General features: G+C 38.6%; 3 protein-coding genes across 3 annotated transcripts in view; all 3 read left to right on the top strand.

Annotated features, from left to right (window-relative positions):
* The first annotated feature begins 6,996 nt into the window (after nucleotides 1–6,996).
* Nucleotides 6,997–11,006, top strand: LOC120570376 (CD209 antigen-like protein C). The gene is made up of 6 exons (XM_039818688.1): nucleotides 6,997–7,110; nucleotides 7,207–7,308; nucleotides 9,049–9,192; nucleotides 9,582–9,724; nucleotides 9,884–9,993; nucleotides 10,172–11,006. The coding sequence occupies exons 1-6, from the start codon at nucleotides 7,041–7,043 to the stop codon at nucleotides 10,317–10,319; spliced, it is 717 nt and encodes a 238-aa protein (XP_039674622.1). The 5' UTR covers nucleotides 6,997–7,040; the 3' UTR covers nucleotides 10,320–11,006.
* Nucleotides 11,007–13,046: 2,040 nt separating this feature from the next.
* Nucleotides 13,047–15,049, top strand: LOC120570375. Its single transcript, XM_039818686.1, has 3 exons — nucleotides 13,047–13,189; nucleotides 13,406–13,688; nucleotides 13,845–15,049. Exons 1-3 carry the CDS (start codon nucleotides 13,098–13,100, stop codon nucleotides 14,190–14,192), a joined length of 723 nt encoding a protein of 240 aa, XP_039674620.1. The 5' UTR covers nucleotides 13,047–13,097; the 3' UTR covers nucleotides 14,193–15,049.
* A 502-nt stretch (nucleotides 15,050–15,551) lies between these two features.
* The window catches only part of LOC120570377 (CD209 antigen-like protein A), a 30,039-nt gene continuing 22,544 nt past the window's right edge, over nucleotides 15,552–23,046 (top strand). The window contains exon 1 of the mRNA XM_039818689.1: nucleotides 15,552–15,578. The gene's annotated coding sequence lies outside the window, so the exon portion shown is untranslated. The remainder of the gene's footprint in view (nucleotides 15,579–23,046) is intronic.

Raw genomic sequence — 23,046 nt, 5'->3', positions numbered from 1 at the left:
ATTTTCACAGTCCTATACTTCAACAGTTTAACAATAAACTGAGACTTTCTTCTGTTGAAAAATTATCTTTTAAATTGATGAACATCATATTTGTAATCCATGGCTCAATTCAAACGGGATCAAAAAATAATTTGCCTCTCCCTGTTCACTCCCGTTCATATTTTTTTTTCGAAAGATAGGTCCCATGGACCGGAAGTAAAAGGGCGTGACTTCAGCTTTCAATATATCGTATGGTATATCAGTTAATTAGTTAGTCATTACTGTAGACTCCAAAAGCCACTGTAAGTATAGGCCTAATAAAAATCTCTTTACTGAAAACAATTATGGTGAATTTTGTCATGTCGTGTTAAGAAAATCTCTAAAAGACGTGTTCGTTTGATTTCTGAGGAGGAAGGAGAGGCTGGGTCGAATTGAAAGTTAAGCAAAAGGTTTAATGAACAACACGATGAAAACGACATGACAAAACAAATGTTACACTGCAGCTGACAGCGGACTGAATCCATGCTTCTCCTTGTGGAGTCACATAAAAACAGCCATGTGACATGACAAACAATTACACCGTAAAACAGCGGTCTGCGAACATGCTTCCCCTTGCGGGGTCACAGTTGCAGCCCTGAGACATTCTCAGGATCACACATATATTCCCTACACCTGGGTGGTTCCTCAAATTAAATCTTCCCCTATTGGTCAGATGTCTCTCAAAAGAAAAGGTGTACGTTCCCAATCAATCCAAACTATAGGAATACACATTCTTTGTTCTAATCACGTCTGGCCTAGCAGGGAGTGGCTCCCCAAAAGCAGAAACAATAGATCTCCATGTGTGGAGACAAGGAGCTTTCTCCTGTATGCTAAATGACTGATATGACCTGATGATTCTTTAGAAGTTTGAGTAGGTGTGAGCCAGACCAATGCTGATTAGGTGTGGTTATTTGATTAGATTTAGCTGCATGCTAAATAAGACCAAAAGTACATTATTTTCAAAACATAAGCATGGTTTTAACTTTTTACAACCTAACAGTAGCCTACATTACAGCAAAAATAAATTCCACGTGTACATAACCTGGCTACCGAGCTATTTTAAAAAGAAGAATTTGTAGCGAAGTTTAAATACACTGTACCTCTATTACTGAAATGTAAAATATGAATAAACCATCATTAATTCAAAACAACAATTAAAAATGATTTTCCTAGGGTGCTCTCACACCTACCTCCTCTAGTCCGGACTTTCGGACTTTCGGACTTTTCAGTTTGATTCAAGCCAAAATTACAGGTGTGAAACCTCTCACGGACCACGGTCCAGACCAAACAGTCGGAATGTGGTCCGACCAAAAGAGGTATTGTTGGTCCGGATCAAACTGAACTATGGTCCGGTTTGTTTCTAGTGTGAAATTATTTTTTGGATGGTTCGGACTTTTGGACCAAATACAGGAACTTCTGGCAGATATAAGCTATCGTGTTATCAGACCGGGGAAGCTCCTAAAGGAACATTTCAGTGCTTAGTATGTACGGTGAACGCGCTTGGAGCAGAAAGCTGTCGGCTATGAACGTGGTAGTAAATGTACAGTATGGTACAGTGTATGTTTCAGTTTGTCTCTGAATAAATGATGTAGCTCCTCTCCTCAAAAACAAGTAAAGTTCCTGTGTCTTGCTTTTCAACATCGTCAGTTGAAATAACTCAGACACACAGAGAGGATACGAGAGGACGGGGAAGCCAGTCCAAAAACATAGACAGTGAAAATAAATGGACACTTTGACGCCATAGGCTTCAACGGAGACCAGTGAAGTCAATTAGAAGCACTTTTTCCGGTGATGGCTGAGCATACTGCGCAGCCTCAAACTGAGCTTGACGACGTAGATGTGAAGTGAACAACCTGTCTGACAGTTATAAGTCTTCTGGTAGCTGTGCCAAGAGAAATCTGAATCTTGTGGATTAAGTGGATCGTGGATAAATGTTACTTCATATGAATTATTTATTTATAAGTATTTCCAATCCATCAAAACGTATGTTTCAGTTTGCTTCTGAATAAATTATGTAGCTCCTCTCCTCAAAACCTAAGTAAAGTTCCTGTGTTCCAGCAAGTTCCTTGCTTTTCTTTTATTTATTTATTTAATTTTTTAAAGATTATTTTTTGGACATTTCTGCCTTAATGAATGGGAGTCAATGGAATGCTAGCAGAAGGTGATGGCTTGTTAGCCTCAGAATCTCCCCATAGGTACGCTTTCCGGATGCCGGCTTACCCCCTTGCCACCAATCGGTTCACGTATGTGATGATGACAGGACGTACGTCATGTACTATAGTTCTTTACTGCACTTGCATAACTGTAGTATGAAACCAACACTCCCCGGATTAAATGTATGCTATATACAATGTAACAAATATATACAGTATCTCACAAAAGTGAGTACACCCCTCACATTTTAGTAAATATTTCATTATATCTTTTAATGGGACAACACTGACGAAATGACACTGCTACAATGTAAAGTATTAAGTTTACAGCTTGTATAACAGTGTAAATGTGCAATCCCCTCAAAATAACTCAACATACAGCCATTAATGTCTAAACCGCTGGCAACAAAAGTCAGTACACCCCTATATGTTAAATTCCCATAGAGGCAGGCAGAGTTTTATTTTTAAAGGCCAGTTATTTCATGGATCCAGGATACTATGCATCTTGATAAAGTTCCCTTGGTCTTTGGAATTAAAATAGCCCCACATCATCCCATACCCTTCACCATACCTAGAGATTGGCATGGTTTTATGTCAGTTAGCCTAATAGCCAGTTTGATTTGCATTGAGAGATGATTTTATGGGAAGTACCCCATGCCAATCTCTAGGTATGGTGAAAGGCATGTGATGATGTGGGGCTATTTTAATTCCAAAGACCAAGGGAACTTTATCAGGATGCATAGTATCCTGGATCCATGAAATAACTGGCCTTTAAAAATAAAAATCTGCCTGCCTCTATGGGAATTTAACATAGGGGTGTACTGACTTTTGTTACCAGCAGTTTAGACATTAATGGCTGTATTGTTACGCCGGGAACAGAACGGACTCAAACGCAGAGCTCACAACAAAAGGATTATTAAGGATAAGGGGAAAGGAAAGGGGAAGTGGGGAGGCAGACGCCGGGAATGGGGGAGCAGCTGAGGGGAGGCTTGAGTAACTGGAGGATGGAGATATCTAGGGGAGCTGTGACCGGGGAGCCGCGGGAGAGACACTGGGGCTGGGGAGGCAGGTGTGTGCAGCGGGAGGCGGTGATGATGGGATGGTAACCAGGTGCGCTCAATCAGCTGGCAGCAGCGGTCGGAGGGGGAGAGCAGAGTAGGCACAGAGAGAGAGAGAGGCAGGCAAACAGGAAAACACAGGAGAGGAGAAAACCAACCGAGAAACAAACCAGAGAATAGTAAACAAAACAGAAAACTCACAGCCAGCCGACCCCAACCATTACATGTATGTTGAGTTATTTTGAGGGGACTGCACATTTACACTGTTATACAAGCTGTAAACTTAATACTTTACATTGTAGCAAAGTGTCATTTCTTCAGTGTTGTCCCATTAAAAGATATAATGAAATATTTACTAAAATGTGAGGGGTCTACTCACTTTTGTGAGATACTGTAAATATGTAGGACAGCTCTGACATGTAGTGCAGCACTGTAAAAAAAAAAGTCTGCGAAGTTAAGCGCTGTAAAATCACAACATAAAAAGTGTAAATAGAAAAACAATAAAACTGTTTAATTTAAATATGTTAATACAATCAAGAGTATTTGTAGAATGTACACATTACTGTAGTTTGAACACTAAAAAACTGTGATACAAGAAGTTGTTAATTGGTTCATATAGTCATATTATGGTAGATAAATAAGTAAATAAATGAAAGAGAAGTTTCTCTTTTTTTATTACAAATGATCATTTGGTAATATGTATAGGCCAACAGTAATGATTTTCATTACATTTCCAATTCCTGCAAAAACAAATGCCTACGTTTGAATTTCAAATTAGATAAACTCTGCATATGGCACTTTACTCAAGCCCCCCCACCCCCCGCCCCCTCATGTGAGGAGGGCCCAAAAATATGCTAGAATGAATAGCTGTGGATGCGGGGAGGGGCCCATAGAGAATGCCTTTCTACAGGGCCCAGAATTTTATATATAAAAATACATTAAACATGACATTAATGTGTTTTGTGTTTCTGAGAAATGTCTCTTGAGATTGGCACAAAACCGGAACGCAGCAGAGACGGGCCCAGTGGAAAATGCCTGTAAACTGGCATGTGGTATTAGATTTACTTGCTGTAACATTGTATTGGGGTTGTGTGGGGAAGAGGGAGGGGTTGGTGGTCGTGTTGTTGTCTGTGTTTTATGGTCTGTTGTCTGTCTTTTTTTTGATTCGAAAGGATCAATAAATGTCTATCTATCTATTTTTAATCAGTCACCCTGTATCACAATGCCGGGTGACTGTGTAAAAATGTAAGCTCTTTTTAGTATCTACTTTATGATTTAGTAGCCAATTTCTGTCCAAAATTAGAAATTTATAAATCAAAACTTAATTTATGAAAGCAATAGATGATTATAGACCCCTGGCAAAATTGTGTCCTCTTTCACTGCATGTCGCTACATTGTACTCTCCTCACAGTTGACAAATTCTACTGTTTAAATACTAAATGCCAAATTTACAAACTGCTGACTCAGTTGTTAACAAGAGCCACACAGTGATCACTAGTATACAAGGTAATTGATATGGTGCAAAACAATTGTTAAAGTTTTGTTTTATTCTGGAAAAATGTTATAATTACAGTTATCATTCAATCAGGTTAAAAATAAAAATAAAAAAATGACCAAAAAAAAAGACCACAGTATAGTAAGGTTACATTCACCAAATGAGCACCATTAAAGGGGCATTCATTAAAAAAATGTCATCTACAGAAATAACTTCAAACACATGTACATGATTCTTGTTGATTTGTAATTTATATTGTTTGTATCCTACAGATAAAATGTGTCCTGCAAGATGGAGGATGTTCATGTCTTCCTGTTATCTCCTCTCTGGTCAGTCTGGTTACTGGGAGGACATCAGACATCCTGAGGCTGGTGGCGACTCTTCTGGTTCTACAGCTGATGAGGGAGGAGAAGCTGAAGGAGGGCAAACTGCTCCGCACTCTCTTCTGTCTGGACGACTCCCCTCAGCCAAGGTCTGTCCAAAATCAAAACTACATGAACATACTAAAATAAATACGGGTTTGTTTTGGTATTTGTAAAAACACATCAACTGAGTTGAGACTTGAAGGCAAACCCCTGCAATAAACATGCATGTTCAAAACAGGACATGTAGGGAGAAAAACAAGTGTGATGCCTTATGGTAATGAAATAAATCCTACTCAACCTTACTCATATGAGGTTAGATTAGAAACGCATGTGTTACAACCTACAGTAGATATAAAAAGTTGTTCAAAAACACAAGATCTGATGAATCCATAATCAAGCATAAAGGCTTGCATTGTCAGAAGAGGAACTGCAAGAGGCACAATATGGCACTTTACTCAAACACAACCTTAAAAAGTAACTTGCCTGGTTTAAGAGGACTGTTCACAAATATTGGCTGGCAGGAACACTGGAGCAAACTGGAATGAACTGCGATGGATTGGTGGAAAAATAGCTTAGCAATAGCTTAGCATAAGGGTCATCAACTACATTTTTCCAAGGGCCAGAATTTTTCTAAGCAGACACTCCGGGGGCCAGACTTTCAAATAAAGAAAATAACATTTATTTATACCTAATACGCCTATTCTTGTTTGATATTTATTTATATATTTCTTTCTTACTGAATTAATGCTATATTTTTTTTACGTGTATTAGTGTGAGAAAACTCCTAAAAATCGTGGAAACTCCATAATGATAAATGGCTCTTTAACTAGAAAATGATCTCAGACTAGGAGGCAGTTCACTGAGGAGTGATGATTAAAGTCTGTGATTATGGAAACATGGTTGTTGTAGTATGCAGTGTCCTGATTGGTGGAAAATGCGGTAAAAATGTGGAAAACAGGTAAAAATGTCACTGTCAAAGCGGCTGAAGCGAAAAGTTAACATGGAAAACCTAATCTTTAATAATGAATGGACTGATAAGCAGGCTATGCATTTGTCATGTACGCCTCATTTGCAATGAAACGATGCTGTTGCAAAATAATACAACCAGCATCATCATCAAGAATAAAGAACGCAAACATAACGATCGCGTCATTCACGTGCATATAAAGTAGCCACATGCATCTAATTTGGTCTTATAATACATCCATAGATTTACAGTCTGTTGAGCCAGCAGTTGAGTTTATAAGAATTTGTCCAAATTTCAAGATTCCCGGCAAACTAAGATAAACAGTTCAGATTACAACCTGACAGCTTTTGTTTTAGCTTGTTTGTAAAAATTCACTATTTGCAGAGTAGAGCTGTGTTCGCATAAAACAGCGCAGTGAACAAGAGTGGACTGAGAAGACTGAATTGAAATATCGCTTCCTACATGTTTTTGTCTGTAGACCGGTAAGTGAGTATTGATAAGTATTGACTTTTAACTCACAAAGGTTTTATTGTAGCCTACTTAAAGTAACGAGCCTATAACCAACAAGAGTTTTATCATTTACATGTAGTGCAGTATGTGCTGCAGAGCTGACCTTAGGAAATAGATTGATATCCTTGTGAGCAATGGAGGGAATCTATGCCAATGGTCATTGTGCCAAACGTGTTATCCCAAGACCTTTGACAAATCAGACGGGTAAGAATGTGAACATATTTATATATTGTATTATTATATATAGTGTGATCACAAGCCATTGTAGGGCAGAGTCTGTCTGTAGATATATTAAAAAGGGGCGTTGTCATGGAAACTTCTTTTAACACCTCTGAAACTTGTGACTTCCTCTGACAGTGAAGCGTTGCTTAACTGGAACCAACAAAAATATATAAATATATAGATCACTTACATTTAGTTCAGGCTGTGCTGCAGCGCTGACCCTTCAGGGAATAGTTGGACACCTTATGAGTGATGGGTGACATCTATGCCAATGTTGACTATGACAAGTCTGTTGACCCAAGACTTTCAACAAATCAGACAGGTAAGAATGTTCAGTCAGACAGAGAGGCTGACACACTGATCTGTATATTATCATCTAATTACTGTTGTATGATTAAATGCTCTTCTCTGTGTTTAGGTCCCAGGAGCTCAGAGAGGAGATTTCATGGAGCTATTGTTCTCTGTCTGGGGCTGCTGAGTGTTTTCCTGCTGGCTGGGATCATCAGCCTCGGTGTCCACTGTGAGTCTAAAATCACATTCAGATGTTAAAGTGTAAAAAACTAATTGTTTTGTAAACCATCAGCAAACATAATTTGGATGGCTATTATAAAGTTGCAACTGATGCTTATAATATTTAGTTAATAATTAATTAGTGGTTTATAAAGCATCAAGTAACATTAATTTGGCCCCATTAAATCTTTTATTGTGATCTACAAAAGAGATGACTTTATTATTTGTGTACTGATAATAGCTATCTAAATATTGTTTATAGACGCTTTACAAAGTGTGTATTAACCATTATAGTCATCAGTTGCAAATAATAGCATTATAATAGCAATCCAAATAATATTTATCGACAGTTTACAAAAGATTTCTTAAAGGTTTACAAATCATTTCATAACCTTAAAAACAATATACCTTTTATAATGTATACATGAAGCTACTATAGGACAGCACTCCAATTTGATAGACAACGGACGTTTGGGGCAGCGCCCTTCTTCATTGTGTGCACAGGCAATTACAAACAATACTCCACACACAGGTGGGTTTAATTATACAACCAGTACTGCACAGGTGGAGTAAATCATCCACAATTAGCACATCAATCCCAACGGAAGGAGCCACAACCAATCCACATCACGCTTAGGAAACACAACCCAAAACCTAATAAGCAGTGACAAATAATGTTGATACCTGAAACTGAATAAACCTAAAATCTACAGCAAAACCAAACTAATGCTACATTTACACGTGGCCGGCTATTTTCATAAACGGACATTTCAACCTCTCGGTTTTCAGAAAGGTGTTTGTTTATATGTGCCCGTGTATATATGCTGTCAATGCCATCAAGAGTATGCCAGACCTGTAGGTGGCAGTATAACGAGAAGCTCAAGCCCACGTTAGCCAATCAGAATCCTGACAATAGCAACAACAGCAACCAATCACGTCCTCTTTCTCTCTCTCGGCTGCCTAAACCTCCGTTTATCTCAGTTTACATGCAAACATGCAAACGAAGATTTCAAAAATCTCCACTTTGGCCGGAGTTTTTAGAAATAATCGTTTTCTGTGATAAAAACAGGGTTTTCGTGTAAATGAGAGGCCAAACCACAGGAAAATATCTGCGTCTTCCCTTCGTGTAAACGGGGCTTAAAACTACATAATCAGGCCAAAGAAACCAACAATTAACGCTAAAAAAACCACATAAATTATAGCATTACTAATAATTATCATCATTAGCACTGTTCTACTCCAAAAGATAGATGCTTTCCCTGGACATGTGTGTTACTTTCTTTTTACTTTAAATCCAGGATCTCTTTCTGATCTGTGTTTGATTCACTGTCTTGTGTTGATTTTCTCATTTGCATTTTGTTCTTTTAAAGCAGTTTTGTTTTCATTTTGTAAAATTATACACAGAAAATAAATCTAAATGAAACCGCAAAATCAACATAACAATCATTTCATATTTGTCTTTTTTGACACAAGCAGCAGTGACATGTTGTGTCTCTACACCTGACAGACTGAGTTATGTTAGAGATAAAACTGCAGTAGAAAATATGCTTACTGAAGTCTGCTGCAGAGTTCACTACGCCCTTTGACGTGTCATAGGTTGGTTAGTATTATTGTCTTTCACTATCATGGGGCAAAAAAGGAAATGTAGTCTTGTGAAATACATAGGAAATGACATAAATGCAAAAGGTGTTTTGTGTTTCTGAGAAATGTCTCTTGATTATTTCCAACCATGTGACATTACGTGGATCAGCTGTAGAGCTCTCCTCTATCAAAGCCAACCTGACTGAGCGTCTCCAGGCCAGTGATAACAAGTCTTCTTCCCTGACTGAAGAGAGAGACCGGCTGAACTCCAGCCTCACTGAAATGGCTAAAGAGTTGGACCGGCTTAAACAGAGTGAGTGCTTGTATTAAGATTTACTTGCTGTAACATTTTTCCTCAGTCACCCTGCATTGTGATGAGGTCTGTGATTTTGGTAGGGCTGCACGATTTGAGGAAAATAGGCCCCCCACCCCTTGACATGGTTGGTTAGTATGATTATCTTTCACTATCATTGGGCAAAAAAAGGATATCAAGTTTTGTGAAATAAATTAGACTTGTGTTTCTGAGAAATGTCTTTTGATTATTTTAGACCATGTGACATTATGTGAATCAGCTGCAGAGCTCTCCCCTATCAACCAACCTGACTTGTTTGCGCAAGAGTCAAAATATATAAGATGATCATTAGTAGATAATAAATATATAGATGGATAATCTATATAATGCATCTTGTTTGTATCTTACAGAGAAAACGTGTCCAGCAGGATGGAGGATGTTCAGTTCTTCCTGTTATCTCCTCTCTGCTGAGAAAGGTTCCTGGGAGAAAGGCGGACAAGACTGCAGAGAGAGAGGAGCAGATCTGGTGGTGATAGAAAGCTCTGAAGAACAGGTACAGTCCATGATAGTATACAGGATTTACTTATTTTCTTCTAGGTAATATTTAATAATGATGATTAGGTTAAAATTAAGTTTTGTATGGAGATAAATACTTGTAAACTGTGCACATATTGTGGTTAAAACTAAAATGTGATGTGGATTTCTTTTACAGACGTTACTCTCTGATTTCATCAAAAAAGATACTTGGTATTGGATTGGTTTGACTGACAGAGATGAGGAGGGGACCTGGAAATGGGTAGATGGAACTCCACTGACTCTGAAGTAAGGCTTCACTTTGATTTAATATAGACATTAACTTATAGAATTCCCTCAAAGCTAAATTTTTACTGCTGACACTTAATGCCCCAGTCATCAACCTGGAGAGCATTATGTGACACAGAGGAACTGTGTTCATGTCAGAGATTTGCAGTATTATGATTCTCTTTAATTAATTTGTTAGGAACTGGAGGACAGGGCAGCCTGATAATGGCGGTGGAGATCAACAGTGGGTCGAAGAGGACTGTGCACATATTGGATCAACCTTCACTGGGTGGAATGACCTGTCATGTGATTATGTTATGTACTGGATCTGTGAGAAAAAAGCTTAACATTGGTGTACGTTTTGAGATCATACATTTGATAAAGCTTTTTACAGTGTCAGCTATGATCTCCGTCATGTGATGATATGCATGTGTGCTTGTGTGTCCATAACAGGGTATCAGTGAACACAAAATACTGGGACTAATATGTATATATAAAATGCCTGATTAATCTATATCTAATATAAGCAGCAATGTAACCAATTCCTCTTCAGTCTAGTGTGTGTCACCCGGGTGTACATGAGGACTGTTGTTTGCAATCAATAAATAATCCTTTAAAATCAGAGACAAAGACTGGTGTGCATGAGGCTTTATAGTAAGAGTGATATTCATCATACAAAGAGTTTGCATGTTTGTTTTACTTCCTTTAAAAACATTTAAAGCTGTAACATTTACTCAGTGCGTTTGTACTGTCTTAATTACTTTTACTTGAATATAATATTCCGGTATTGTTTCCACCTGTTTAAATACAAATCTCATGTTTTCATCACAGGCCACAGCAATCTCCACAGCACTGTGGAGGAAGGTCTGGACCCTCCACACATACACTGTTAACGCCATACAGTACACAACAACATAATCTGCTCTTACTATAGTGTATCGCTGTGTGTATTTTGACCATAGTGAATCCCTGCCAATAGGTCCGTGACTATTTAACCTACTTTTTTTTGCACTTCTGGTTGGACGCAAACTGCATTTCTAGTCTTTGTACTTGTACTCTGCACAATGACAATAAAGTTGAATATAATCAAATGCTCACATTCAATGGCGTCTGGCACTTTGGAGAGGTGTTCTCTTCATGGATGAATCTCGGTTTTCACTGTACAGGGCAAATGGTGGTCACACCAGATCCAGACCCCCCCCCCCCAATACAGTAAAACTGCACATTTTAGAGTATAATACAAAAAAAGCCTGAAACCTTCATAGTACATAGAAATCTAAGCTATACAAATTGTTGGCATGATACACTTATAAACATAAGTCATGTTTTAAGGTTAAACATACATGTGACAGTGAATCTTTAGGATGAACTGTATCTGTGGATGGTTACCTTAGTGACTACCTAACCTAGTATAGGCCAGTAAGCCTATCATCAATGTTGTTGTTTTTTCTCACAAATAGGCTGATTTATATTTGCTAATAATTTGTTGGATCCATGTTAAGACATTTTAATTTTCGAAAAAACTTTCAAAAGTTGCGAAGAAACTCCCTTCATTCATTTTGCCTGATGAAGGTCTAGTACTAAAATGTTGCCTATTCAGTTTTATTTTTTGCAAGTCAGACAGTGAGCGGGAGTTTCTTTGAAACTTTTGAACTACTTATCCCCCTCTGATGCACCTTGTATTTTTCTGTACTGAAAAAAACTTTTTAAAAATAATTAATTTGGCAGCCCCCCTGCAGTAACTCTCAAGACCCCCCTGGGGTCCCCTGACCCCCTGTTGAAGATCTCTGCTCTAAATGCATGTCAACTCCTTTTCTTACTTTTCATCCAGAAGTTTTATCTGATTTGTTTGATTCATTTTCTTGTGTCAATTTTCTCATTTAGGTTTCAACATTTTGTGAATTATACAGAGAAAAGAAATCAAACAGCCAAATTGTCAAAACAATCATTTTAAATTCAAATTGAAGTTGGTGTAGATCATCATTTCAGTTTTTATCCAATATCAACTTATTTGCATTTATTTATTTTTTTTTCGATTGCTAAACGACAGTGTTCACAACTGGAGCCACATGTGCAAAACTTTAACCACAGTCTTCACAGCAGCAGTTCTTGTAAACCAAACCCTAGTTCGTTTTTCATTTCTTGAACACAGTTTTCAAAAGTCTACACACTTATCCCATGGCTTTAACCACGACCTGCACAACACTGTGAATTTACAGCACTTACACGCTAACTGCTAACACACTGCTGTCAAACCACATATGCAAAACAGAATGGATTTCAGCCTGGTCGACCTAAATCACTGCTGATTGCAATTTTAGCTGAAAGCCTAAGCATGTGTCTTGTTTAATCCTCATTAGTGAACACACTGTATTTATAGAGAAAAAGCTCAGAAAGACCTTTTAGGAAATAAGGAAACACAAAGTAAGAATGAAACAGTTATACATTGTACCGTTCGAGAGAAACAGTGAACAGGTAAAAGAGCAAAGATATGTCCAGGTAAGATGTCTGAGGTTATATAATATAGCTATAAAAATGTAAAAAAAATCAAAACAAAAAAAACTCTAGCTTTACTACAATAAAACTGTGCGTATTACAGTATTTCTGAATTGCTAAAACACTAAAATCCATTTGCAAAACCAAAGTTGCAAGTGTACAAACTACTTTATTGATTGAATCACACAGTTTGTAGAACCTTAAACACTTCTCATGTGGTTAGACACAACTAGCAAATCGGAATCACTTTTTGTGAAAAACTGTAAACACATTGTCATTCACAAAGCACATGTAGGATTGTGGTGCACACAACTCAAAATGGCACAACACAGCCCCCAAAAGTGAAACACAAGCAACACACTCTTGTCATCGGTAACACACAAGCACTCAAAATTGAACACACCTGTTTCAAATCAGTAATGTGTTGCACCTAATCAGTAATCAGGATATAAAGCCATGTCAAATCCAAATGGCATGTGTGATTTTCACAATGGAGGGCAGGAGGTGGAGGTGGAGGTGGAGGTGGAGGTGGAGGTGGAAGAAGAAGAAGAAGAAGAAGAAGAAGAAGAAGAGCCATCATTTCCAATGAAATTAGAGCAACAATCATAGACCATGTTCTGGTTCATGGAATGAGTATGAGGGAAGCAGGACTACGTGTTCAACCAAATATAAGCCGGTTCTCTGTGGCCTCCATTGTCAGGACATTCAGTGAAGAGAACAGGTAAGTGGACTATCATTTGTGGTCCCTCAAACTTACAGTACAGTATGTACAGTTGTGGAACGTCTCAGTAAATTACTGTAACATATCTCTAGAAATTGGCCCTTTTCTTGCAGTGATATACTTGTATAATAGTATTTTATGTATTGTACATATTTAGTGACATTTCAATGCATTAGGCCTGTCTGTACATTTCTAACAAGAGGTTTTATTTGCTAGACTGGAAAGACTGCCACATGCCGGTCGAAGGAGAGGTATGTTCTCCCAACAGCAGGAGACCATTATTGTCAATATGGTCCTTCAAAATAATCTCATTCATCTGCGTGAAATACAACAGCGAGTTGAGGAAGACCACGTGAATTTTGAAGGAATCAACAGTATGAGTCTCTCCACAATTGACCGTGTCCTGAAACGCAACCTGATAAGTCTCAAACAAGCCTACAGAGTACCATTTGAGAGAAATTCTGAAAGGGTAAAAGAGCTACGATATCAATATGTACAAGTAAGTAATCATGTCCAGAGATTATACAGCACTATTGAGTTACTGTACATCTTTACTGTGTTGAATGTAATGCAGCACATGTATACAGAGTCATGAAGCCTGGAATGCTATGTCATTTACGTTACTTCAAAAATTTATTTTTGTTCATTTCTATAGAGAATGTTTCAACTGGATTCCATGGAGAGGCCTCATGAGTGCATCTTCTTGGATGAAGCTGGCTTCAATCTCTCCAAGAGGAGAAGGAGAGGCTGCAACATTATTGGTCAACGTGCCATTGTAGAGTTGCCAGGGCAGCGTGGTGGCAACGTGACCATATGTGCTGCCATCAGCAGCTACGGGGTTATTCACCATGTAACTCTAGGGCCTTACAACACTGCCCATCTTCTAACGTTTCTGTATGCTCTACAGGAAGTACTACTCAGACGTGAACAGAGAGGTGATGAGCAGGCAGAGTATCCCATGTATGTGGTAATCTGGGACAATGAACTTTCACCGTGGTCCTAGAATTCGTGAGTGGTTTGAAAATAACCCACGTTTTATAAATGTGTGCCTCCCACCATACTCTCCCTTCCTTAATCCATTGAAGAATTTTTTTTTTTTCTGCATGGAGGTGGAAGGTCTATGACAGAAATCATTATGCACAGGAAAATCTCATTCAGTCAATGGATGCAGCATGTGACAACCTTGGAGTGGAAGCGATTAAAGGTTGATTCGGCATGCTAAAGGATTTGTTCCCCGTTGTTTAGCAAGGGACAGGATTGCCTGTGATGTTGATGAGGTCCTGTGGCCTGACCATGCCCAGAGGCGTGCGTGCGTGCGTGCGTGTGAGAAACATCGCATTCAATTCAGACAAAAATATCTATTGAAGGAAACTGCTTATTTTTGTTCCTTCTTTGATTTTGTGTGAAGTCATTAAAATTCAAAGTGTAAATATAAGTTTGTCATTTCTGTATTGGCGTTTGTTGCTTGTGTTTTTACTGTGTTCTGAGTGACAGTGTGTGTTTCGATGAGGATTGTTCAAAATGTTTCAGTGTACTGAGTCTGTTTTGAGGTGTGTGTGTGTGTGAAGAGTTGGGTTGTTTGGAATGAGTTTTGCAGCTGGTGTGAACTGTTTAGCTCAGTTGGCAAAGCAGACTGTGGTAAGAGTGTTGTAAATGTGGCTTCAGTTGTGACCAGTGTCGTTTAGCAATTGAAAAAAACTAACAGCAGCAGTGAAATGTGTTAGTGATAAAACTGCAGTAGAAAAAAAGACTTAAGTCTGCTGCAGAGTTCAGTATGTCCTTTGATATGTCAGAGGAATAGCAAATTAAGGAAATGTAGTCTCATGAAATACATAAGACATGAATGCAGAAGGTGTTTTGTGTTTCTGAGAAATGTGATGTTAACAAATAACATTTTTAGTGTTTCTATGTAATTGAAAAGGACTTTAGATGTCTGTGCTTGATCATTTAATGAAGTATTAAATGGCTCGTAAGCAGTTCCTGTTTTAAGTGGTGTAGCAGACGAAGTTCTTCAAAAATTTTATTTCAGAGAAACTATTAAGAAACCAACAAGACTCAGTTTAGTCACTTAGAGTCTGTGCTGCAGCACTGACCCTTCAGGAAATGGTCAACCTCCTTCTGAACAATGGATGACATGTATGCCAATGTTGAAAATGACAAGTCTGTTAACCTAAGACCTTCAACAAATCAGACGGGTAAGAATGTTCAGTCAGACAGAGAGGCTGACACACTGATCTGTATATTATCATCTAATTACTGTTGTATGATTAAATGCTCTTCTCTGTGTTTAGGTCCCAGGAGCTCAGAGAGGAGATTTCATGGAGCTGTTCTCTGTCTGGGGCTGCTGAGTGTTTTCCTGCTGGCTGGATCATCAGCCTCGGTGTCCACTGTGAGTCTAAATCACATTCAAATGTTAAAGTGTATAAAGTAATTGTTTTGTACACCATCAGCAAACATCATTTGGATCGCTATTATAAAGTTGCAACTGATGCTTAAAATATTTAGTTAATAATTAATTAGCGGTTTATAAAGCATCAAGTAACATTAATTTGGCCCCATTAAATCTTTTTTTGTGATCTACAAAAGAGATGACTTTATTATTTGTGTACTGATAATAGGATCTGAATATTGTTTATAGACACTTTACAAAGTGTGTATTAACCATTATAGTCATCAGTTGCAAATAATACCATTATAATAGCAATCCAAATAATGTTCATCGACAATTTACAAAAGATTTCTTAAAGGTTTATAAATCATTTCATAAACTTAAAAAAGACTTTTTATAATGTATACATAAAGCTACTATAGGACAGCACTCCAATTTGATAGACAACGGACGTTTCGGGCAGCGCCCTTCCTCAATGTGTACGTAGGCAAATACAAACACTCAGGTGGGTTTAATTATACAACCAATACTGCACAGGTGGAGTAAATCATCCACAATCTTCTCTGCTGGAAAACTCACATTGGGCCCTATTTTAACGATCTGAAACGCAAGTATGAAACGCCAAACGCAAGTAGCTTTGTGGGCGGATCTCGGCCGCTGTTGCTATTATACCGGCGGGATAAATGACTCTTGCGCCCGACGCAAATCTTAAATGGGTTGGTCTGAAGTAGCTAGGTGTGGTTTGGGGCGTACGTGAAAATAACCAATCAGAGCGTCATCTCACATTCCCTTTAAGAGCAGGCGCGCTTGTTCCGTGGCGGATTGCTATTATACGTGGCGGGATTTGCTTGCGGCGCGCCAGCGGGAGCTGTTCCGGGATGCGGCAAAGTAATAAATGCCCGTCTTGGCGGGTGGCGATGTTGCGCCGGCCTCGGGCGCATCTCCTCAAGTCTGGAGAGGATTGCTGCAGCCATGGAGCGTGGGCCTCCAAACGCACCACCTGCTCCTGTTGTGCCCTTCCACCACACACTCCATCTCCGTCCACCCGCTTCCACCGGGAGCGCGCATTACCTCCAGATTCACCAGATTCCGCCGGAGTGTCCAATCCCACCGTAGTTCAACATCGCATCTCCTTAAGTCCTCTAATATTTCCTCATTTATGTCATCAACACATCTATGATTCATGGAAATGTTGTGTAAACACAACAAGCCACAAAGAATGCTGCGACTTTTTGAGGACTGTACTGTAAAGTGCCTCCTGACCGATCCAAACACCTGAAGCGCATTTTCAGTAATATATTTCTTTGTAATTGTATTTATTGTATAATGTATGGTTTTCAAAAATGGGAACTGCTGTAGATGAGAGAAGTGTATGCGCGTTGTGCACACACTACATTATGGCCAAGCATTCGTCCCTAAAATAGCATCTGAATAACGCGCTACTGACTTTAGACTAGCGCCACTGACTTTAGACCAGGTTTTTCCTGGTCCATGGCGGAATTGTTTTCTGAAACTGCAAAATAGGACTACGTAACGTTTGCGCCGGAACACGCCGCCTCTTTTCGCAGAACCGCCCCCTGGAGCGCAAATACATTCCCTAATTTACCGACGTGCGTCTGTGGAGGGAAAAGTCCGCTGTGCGTCGGGTGCAAAATAGGAATGATACATGCGTCGGTGTACAAAGGCAATTGCGCTGAGTGCAAGATAGGGTCTTTGACTACCTGTGCAATAGGCTGCAGCAGAGATTATACTTTTTAAGGCGACTGAGACTGTATGGAGTAAGCAGCCAGATCGTGCTCATGTTCTACCAGGCGATTCTGGAGAGCATCATCAGATATGGAATCACAGCATGGTTTGGTAACTTAACAGTGCAGCTGAAAAGCAGGCTGGTCAGCACACACAAGACAGCTATGAGGATAATAGGGACGAAAGAGTACAAGCCCATACAGAGCCTGTACGAGTAAGCTGTTAGAAAACAAGCCGAAAGAATCACTGCAGACTCTCTAGACCCTCTCTTTCCTGAATATGAACTGCTGCCATCAAGAAAAAGATTCCGTGTGCCGAGATGTAAAACAATCATTCCCAACGGAGGGAGCCACAGCCAATCCACATCAGGGTTAGTAAACACAAACCAAAACCTAATAAGCAGTGAAAAATAAAAATAAAAACCAAACTAAAACAACATAATCAGGCCAAAGAAACCAACAGTTAACTGTAAAAAATCACATACATAATAGCATTACTAACAATTATCATCATTAGCACTGTTCTACTCCAAAAGATGATGCTTTCCCTGGATATGTGTTACTTTCTTTTTACTTTAAATCATTGATTCACTGTCATGTGTTGATTTTCTCATTTGCATTTTGTTCCTTTAAAACAGTTTTGTTTTCATTTTGTAAAATTATACACAAAATTCTAAGAAGAAAAATCTAAATGAAACAGTGAAATCAACAAAACAATCATTCCATATTTAAATTCCAGCATCATCTTATTTATATTTTTTGACACAAGCAGCAGTGACATGTTGTACCTCTACTTCTGACAGTTAGACTGAGTTATGTTAGTGATAAAACTGCAGTAGAAAATATGCTTACTGAAGTCTGCTGCAGAGTTCACTACGCCATTTAATGTGTCATAGGTTGACTAGTATTATCTTTCACCATCACGGGGCAAAAAAGGAAATGTAGTTTTGTGAAATAAATTAGACATGACATGAATGCAGAAGGTGTTTTGTGTTTCTGAGAAATGTCTCTTGATTATTTCCGACCATGTGACATTACGTGGATCAGTTGCAGAGCTCTCCGCCAGTGCTAACAAGCTGTACTCTGTGACTGAAGAGAGAGACCGGCTGAACTCCAACCTCACTGAAATGACTAAAATGTTGGACAGGCTTCAACAGAGTGAGTGCTTACGTCTGGTATTAATATATTTTTAGTATCTTCTTTATGATTTATTAACCAGTGTCAGTCCAAAATTTGACATTTTTAAATCAAACCTGCATTCATGAAATTGTCACCGGACGAGGAGGGACGGCTACATTTTACAGGTTAAAAAATGTTTTGACAACGCCGAGAGTGTTACTGTTTTTTGCTGGTTTAGATCAAGCTGACTACATTTTTATTATTTTAGTCCTTTGTTTTATTGACTTTTGCCTGGTTTTTATTAAACAGTCTTTGGATTGTTTTTAGATGACAGTTACTGTAATTATGGCCCTAGTGGGTTTTTTTTCATATTGTTTTTTGGAGGAAAACACTAAATAGAAGTAAATGTTTCTATGAGAGAGCTACATGAGTATACTCGGTTGTAGGAAAGAAGTGGCTAAATTCTTCTATGTGCATGTTTTTATGTGCCGTTGCTGTGTCTTATTTTATTGATTTATTGTTTCTTTTCGGTTGGTGTGTTTTATGAAGGCCTAGGCCAGTTGTTTCTAGGTGCCCCTTCGCTTTTTAGTATCTTCATTTTTATAGTCTGTTATTTTAAATTCCAGGCATTAGTGTTTTACAGCTTGTATTTTCCTTTTATCTTGGTTGTGTGTATTTATTTGTTTACTGATTGTTTTAATGCATGATATTTTGGAATACGTCTCTGAATTTTTAATTGTGCATTTGCGTGTGTACGTGGGAACCCCTGGTTTTAAAAACAGCCCTTTACTGCATGTCATTCCCCCTCTCTCTTTCATTTCATGTCTAAGGTGTCCTATCTAATAATGGCCTATAAATACCACACACAAAAATAAACAAATAAGTAGTTAAAAGCAATGTATTGGGTTTGAAACGCCACGCTTTGGTTATTCGTTGGGTGAAAGTCCCAAGGTGGCGTTGTCAACATTTTTACCTGTAATACAATTTAGCCGACACCCCTCCACTTGTCTGGTAACAATATACAAATAACAATATATGATTATAGACCCCTGGCAAAATTGTGGCCTCACGCTTTCCTTGTGTGTTGCCACATTGTACTCTCCTGACGAGTTCTAGTGATGTGTATACTGAATGTCAAATTTACAAACTGCTGACTCAACTGTTAACTGTTCTCTCTTGCCTTTGCTTGGTTGCATAAGAGTCACACTGCATGTGATGATCACTAGTTGATGAGATAATCTATACGGTGCAAAACCTTTTAATTTTTTTAAACTTTTGTCTTGTTCTGGTAAAATAATAGTATAAAATAGTTTTAAGTAATAAATAGTTTTAATTACAATTATAATCAGCCAATCAGGTTAAAAGTAAAAAAAAGACGACAAATCCCAAATTTAAAGTCAAGTCTCAAAACAACCTTATATGACAAGATTACATTAACTAACTTGGACACTAACACATTGACATGGGTCTTGTTGATCTGTAATGTATCTTGTTTGTATCTTACAGAGAAAATGTGTCCTGCAGAATGGAGGATGTTCAGTTCTTCCTGTTATCTCCTCTCCAGTCAGCCTAGATCCTGGAAGGACAGCAGAAAAGACTGCAGAGAGAGAGGAGCAGATCTGGTGGTGATAGACAGCTCTCATAAGCAGGTACAGTCAATGATTGTATACACGATTTATACATTTGCTTCAGGGTAATATTTAGTTATGATGATTAGGGTTAGGTACCGAGACCCGGTGCTAATACGGCACCCGGTGCATAAACGATCGTTATCTCCAGACCGAATAGCAACGCGAGTTTCGGTGCATCCTTTCGGTGCCACCTAAATGCCTGCGCTACCCTCTGATGCTCCAAAACGGACGTTACAGGCAACAGAAACCTCGCTGCATGTGACGCTAGTTCACACTAAGGTAACACTTGGCAGCAGTTAACATTAGCCTACCTTTAGCTAGTAGCTGGATTAAACGGTATCGTTTTCGTTTTAGCACCGGTATCAGAAAAAATCCAAATGATACCCAACCCTAATGATGATTAGGTATGGTTAAGTTTTGTGTTGAAATACATACTTATAAACTGCACACATATTGTGGTTAAACTGTACTAAAATGTAATGTTATTATTTTATGTTGAACAGACGTTTATCTCTGGGATCATCAACAGAGATACTTGGATTGGTCTGACTGACAGAGATGAGGAGGGGACCTGGAAATGGGTAGATGGAACTCCACTGACTCTGAAGTAAGGCTTCACTTTGATTTAATATAGGCATTAACTTATATAACTGTCATTTCATATCACAGTGCTAAAAAATATTTGATTTGAATTTCCAGCAGACATTTCTCGCAAGCATAGATGCAGTGCATGCATAAATATATCAACTGATTTATTATAGATAATAAAATATGACCCAACCCAAACTGTTCCTTCTGATGCTGAACGTTTCACTGTTCTGAATTGCAGTTTAAAGATAATAAAGAACAACTAAAAGAAGATATTTAGTAATAACAAAGTTGTGGTAGTATTTTTCCATGTATTGCAACATTATTTAGTCAATCCACAATTTAAGCTTTGAGTATCAAACACATCCCCTGTAGAAGGGGGTGTAAAGTGTGTAGTTTGGTACTTCACAGAGAGCTGAGGCTGCAGTCTGCTTCAGTTTGTGCAGCGTGCAGTTTACTTCAGTTTGTGACTGTCATTATCTGCATGGATAAATTACCACTAGAGGAGAGTGACAAAGTGTTTTGTCAGGTGGATGAACTGGTGCTTTCTGCTGACTTTTCACACTTAAGTAGAGACATCATAAAAGGAGGTCCTTCCTCTTTTCTCATTCATTAGTCTTTAACAAAGCCCAGCCCTGCGTTCTTAGATCAACCATTTGTGTTTTACACCATATAAGTTTATCACATACTGTGACACATCACTGAACAAGAGTAGAGTTTTTGGATTCAGTATTTTATTTTGGTGATTCAGTTTGCTCAGGAAATATTTGCAGTTCTAGGAGAAATTGTACCATTTCATTCAATTATTTTAAATCATATTCATTGTAAACCAAAACTAGTTAGCTGATGCGTTATTATGAAGTCAGTTGATTGATTATATACAAAACATTTGCACTGGTGTCAGGCATTTGGCTTTGTGTAGATTTTCAAAAATCTGTTGATTAACAATGGCATATACCTTAAGGTTCAGTGAAGATCAAATTTTTCTGCACAGTTAATGTCAGAGATTTACAATATCATGAATCTCTCGTTCATTAACTTTTTAGGCGCTGGGAGACGGCCCAGCCTGATAATGGCAGTGGAAATCCACGGTGGGGTGACGAGGACTGTGCACATGTCAGAGCTATAACCCTTGAATGGAATGACCTGTCGTGTAAAAGTGCTCTGGGGTGGATCTGTGAGAAAAAAGCTTAACATTGGTGGATGTTTTAAGATCATAAATTAAATAATGCTTTTACAGTGTATGCTATGATCTCCGTTTTGTGCTTTCACCCACCCCTAGATTACGTCAGCGATGATCTGAGGAGTTTGGCAACACTTTAGGATAGAGCCTGCAATTTACCGTTTAGTTATTTGTATCATATATCTGACATAGGTATGAGTAAAAGACCTACTGAGTACAAATACTGGCCAGGGCTGTCGCAGGACGGGGGTGCAAGGCCCTGTGTGAACTGGGCCACCAGTTGGCAACCACAAATGAAAGTGTCTAATTGAAGAGAGAACTAGTTTCACAGGGTTCCCGCGGGGTCTTAAAAAGTCTAAAATTCTGAACTTTAATGCCTTTAAAACATCTTAAAAATGGCCAGATTTTCATCCGAGGTCTTAAATTTAATTTAGTCAGGTCCAAAAAAGGTTTTACCTTCGTTCATTTCCAGAAACGCTGGCCGCAGAAAGAAAGTATAGAGTCGTAGCCTACAAAGCGGAGCTCTAGAGTCTTTGCTCTGTAACAAAACCAGCAGAACACTGCCCTCTGAACATTGGTTCGGTGTTTTGTAGTTCTTTCTGGGGGATATTGGTGTTGGTACGTACGCGGTGATAAAACTACAAATTCTGCGGTACCCAGCTCCAGGTATGAGGCTCGCTGCAAACTTTGTAAAAAAAAAAAAAAAAAATTAGGGACTCTGGGTGTGAAGGCGCTGGAGTCACACAAAAATTTTTTTTTCAGGATTTCTTTGATTTGAATAGTTTTTTATTTATTTAAGGTCTTAAATTTCAATCTTTTTGGTCTTAAAATGTCTTAAAAAGGTCTTAAATTTGACTTACTAAACCTGCAAGAACCCTGGTTTTAGAAGCATTTGAGAGTAAGGGCCGACGTCGAAATCATCAGACGAATTCAGGGAACGGCAAGAGAATTGTTTATGACCACATTAAAAAACAGCTCTAACGCAGTGTAAACGCGTCATGTCATGCCTCCTGGACGCCTTACTCAGGCTTCAACTATCGAGTATTTTTAGTAAGTGAGAACCCGTCTGACACGGACAATCTCCTTTGCGACGGCCGGCCCTTACCGACGAAAGTTCACCAATCTCGTCATCTCTCCAGTTAGACTTTTTTTGGCGTCTTCGTGTTAATCACCCTTCTTCACCCTCTATTTTTCTTCCGGTT

This window comes from Perca fluviatilis, chromosome 12 (genome assembly GCF_010015445.1).
Source record: "Perca fluviatilis chromosome 12, GENO_Pfluv_1.0, whole genome shotgun sequence".
Lineage (NCBI taxonomy): Eukaryota > Metazoa > Chordata > Actinopteri > Perciformes > Percidae > Perca > Perca fluviatilis.
This window is presented reverse-complemented; position numbering and strand designations above follow the sequence as displayed.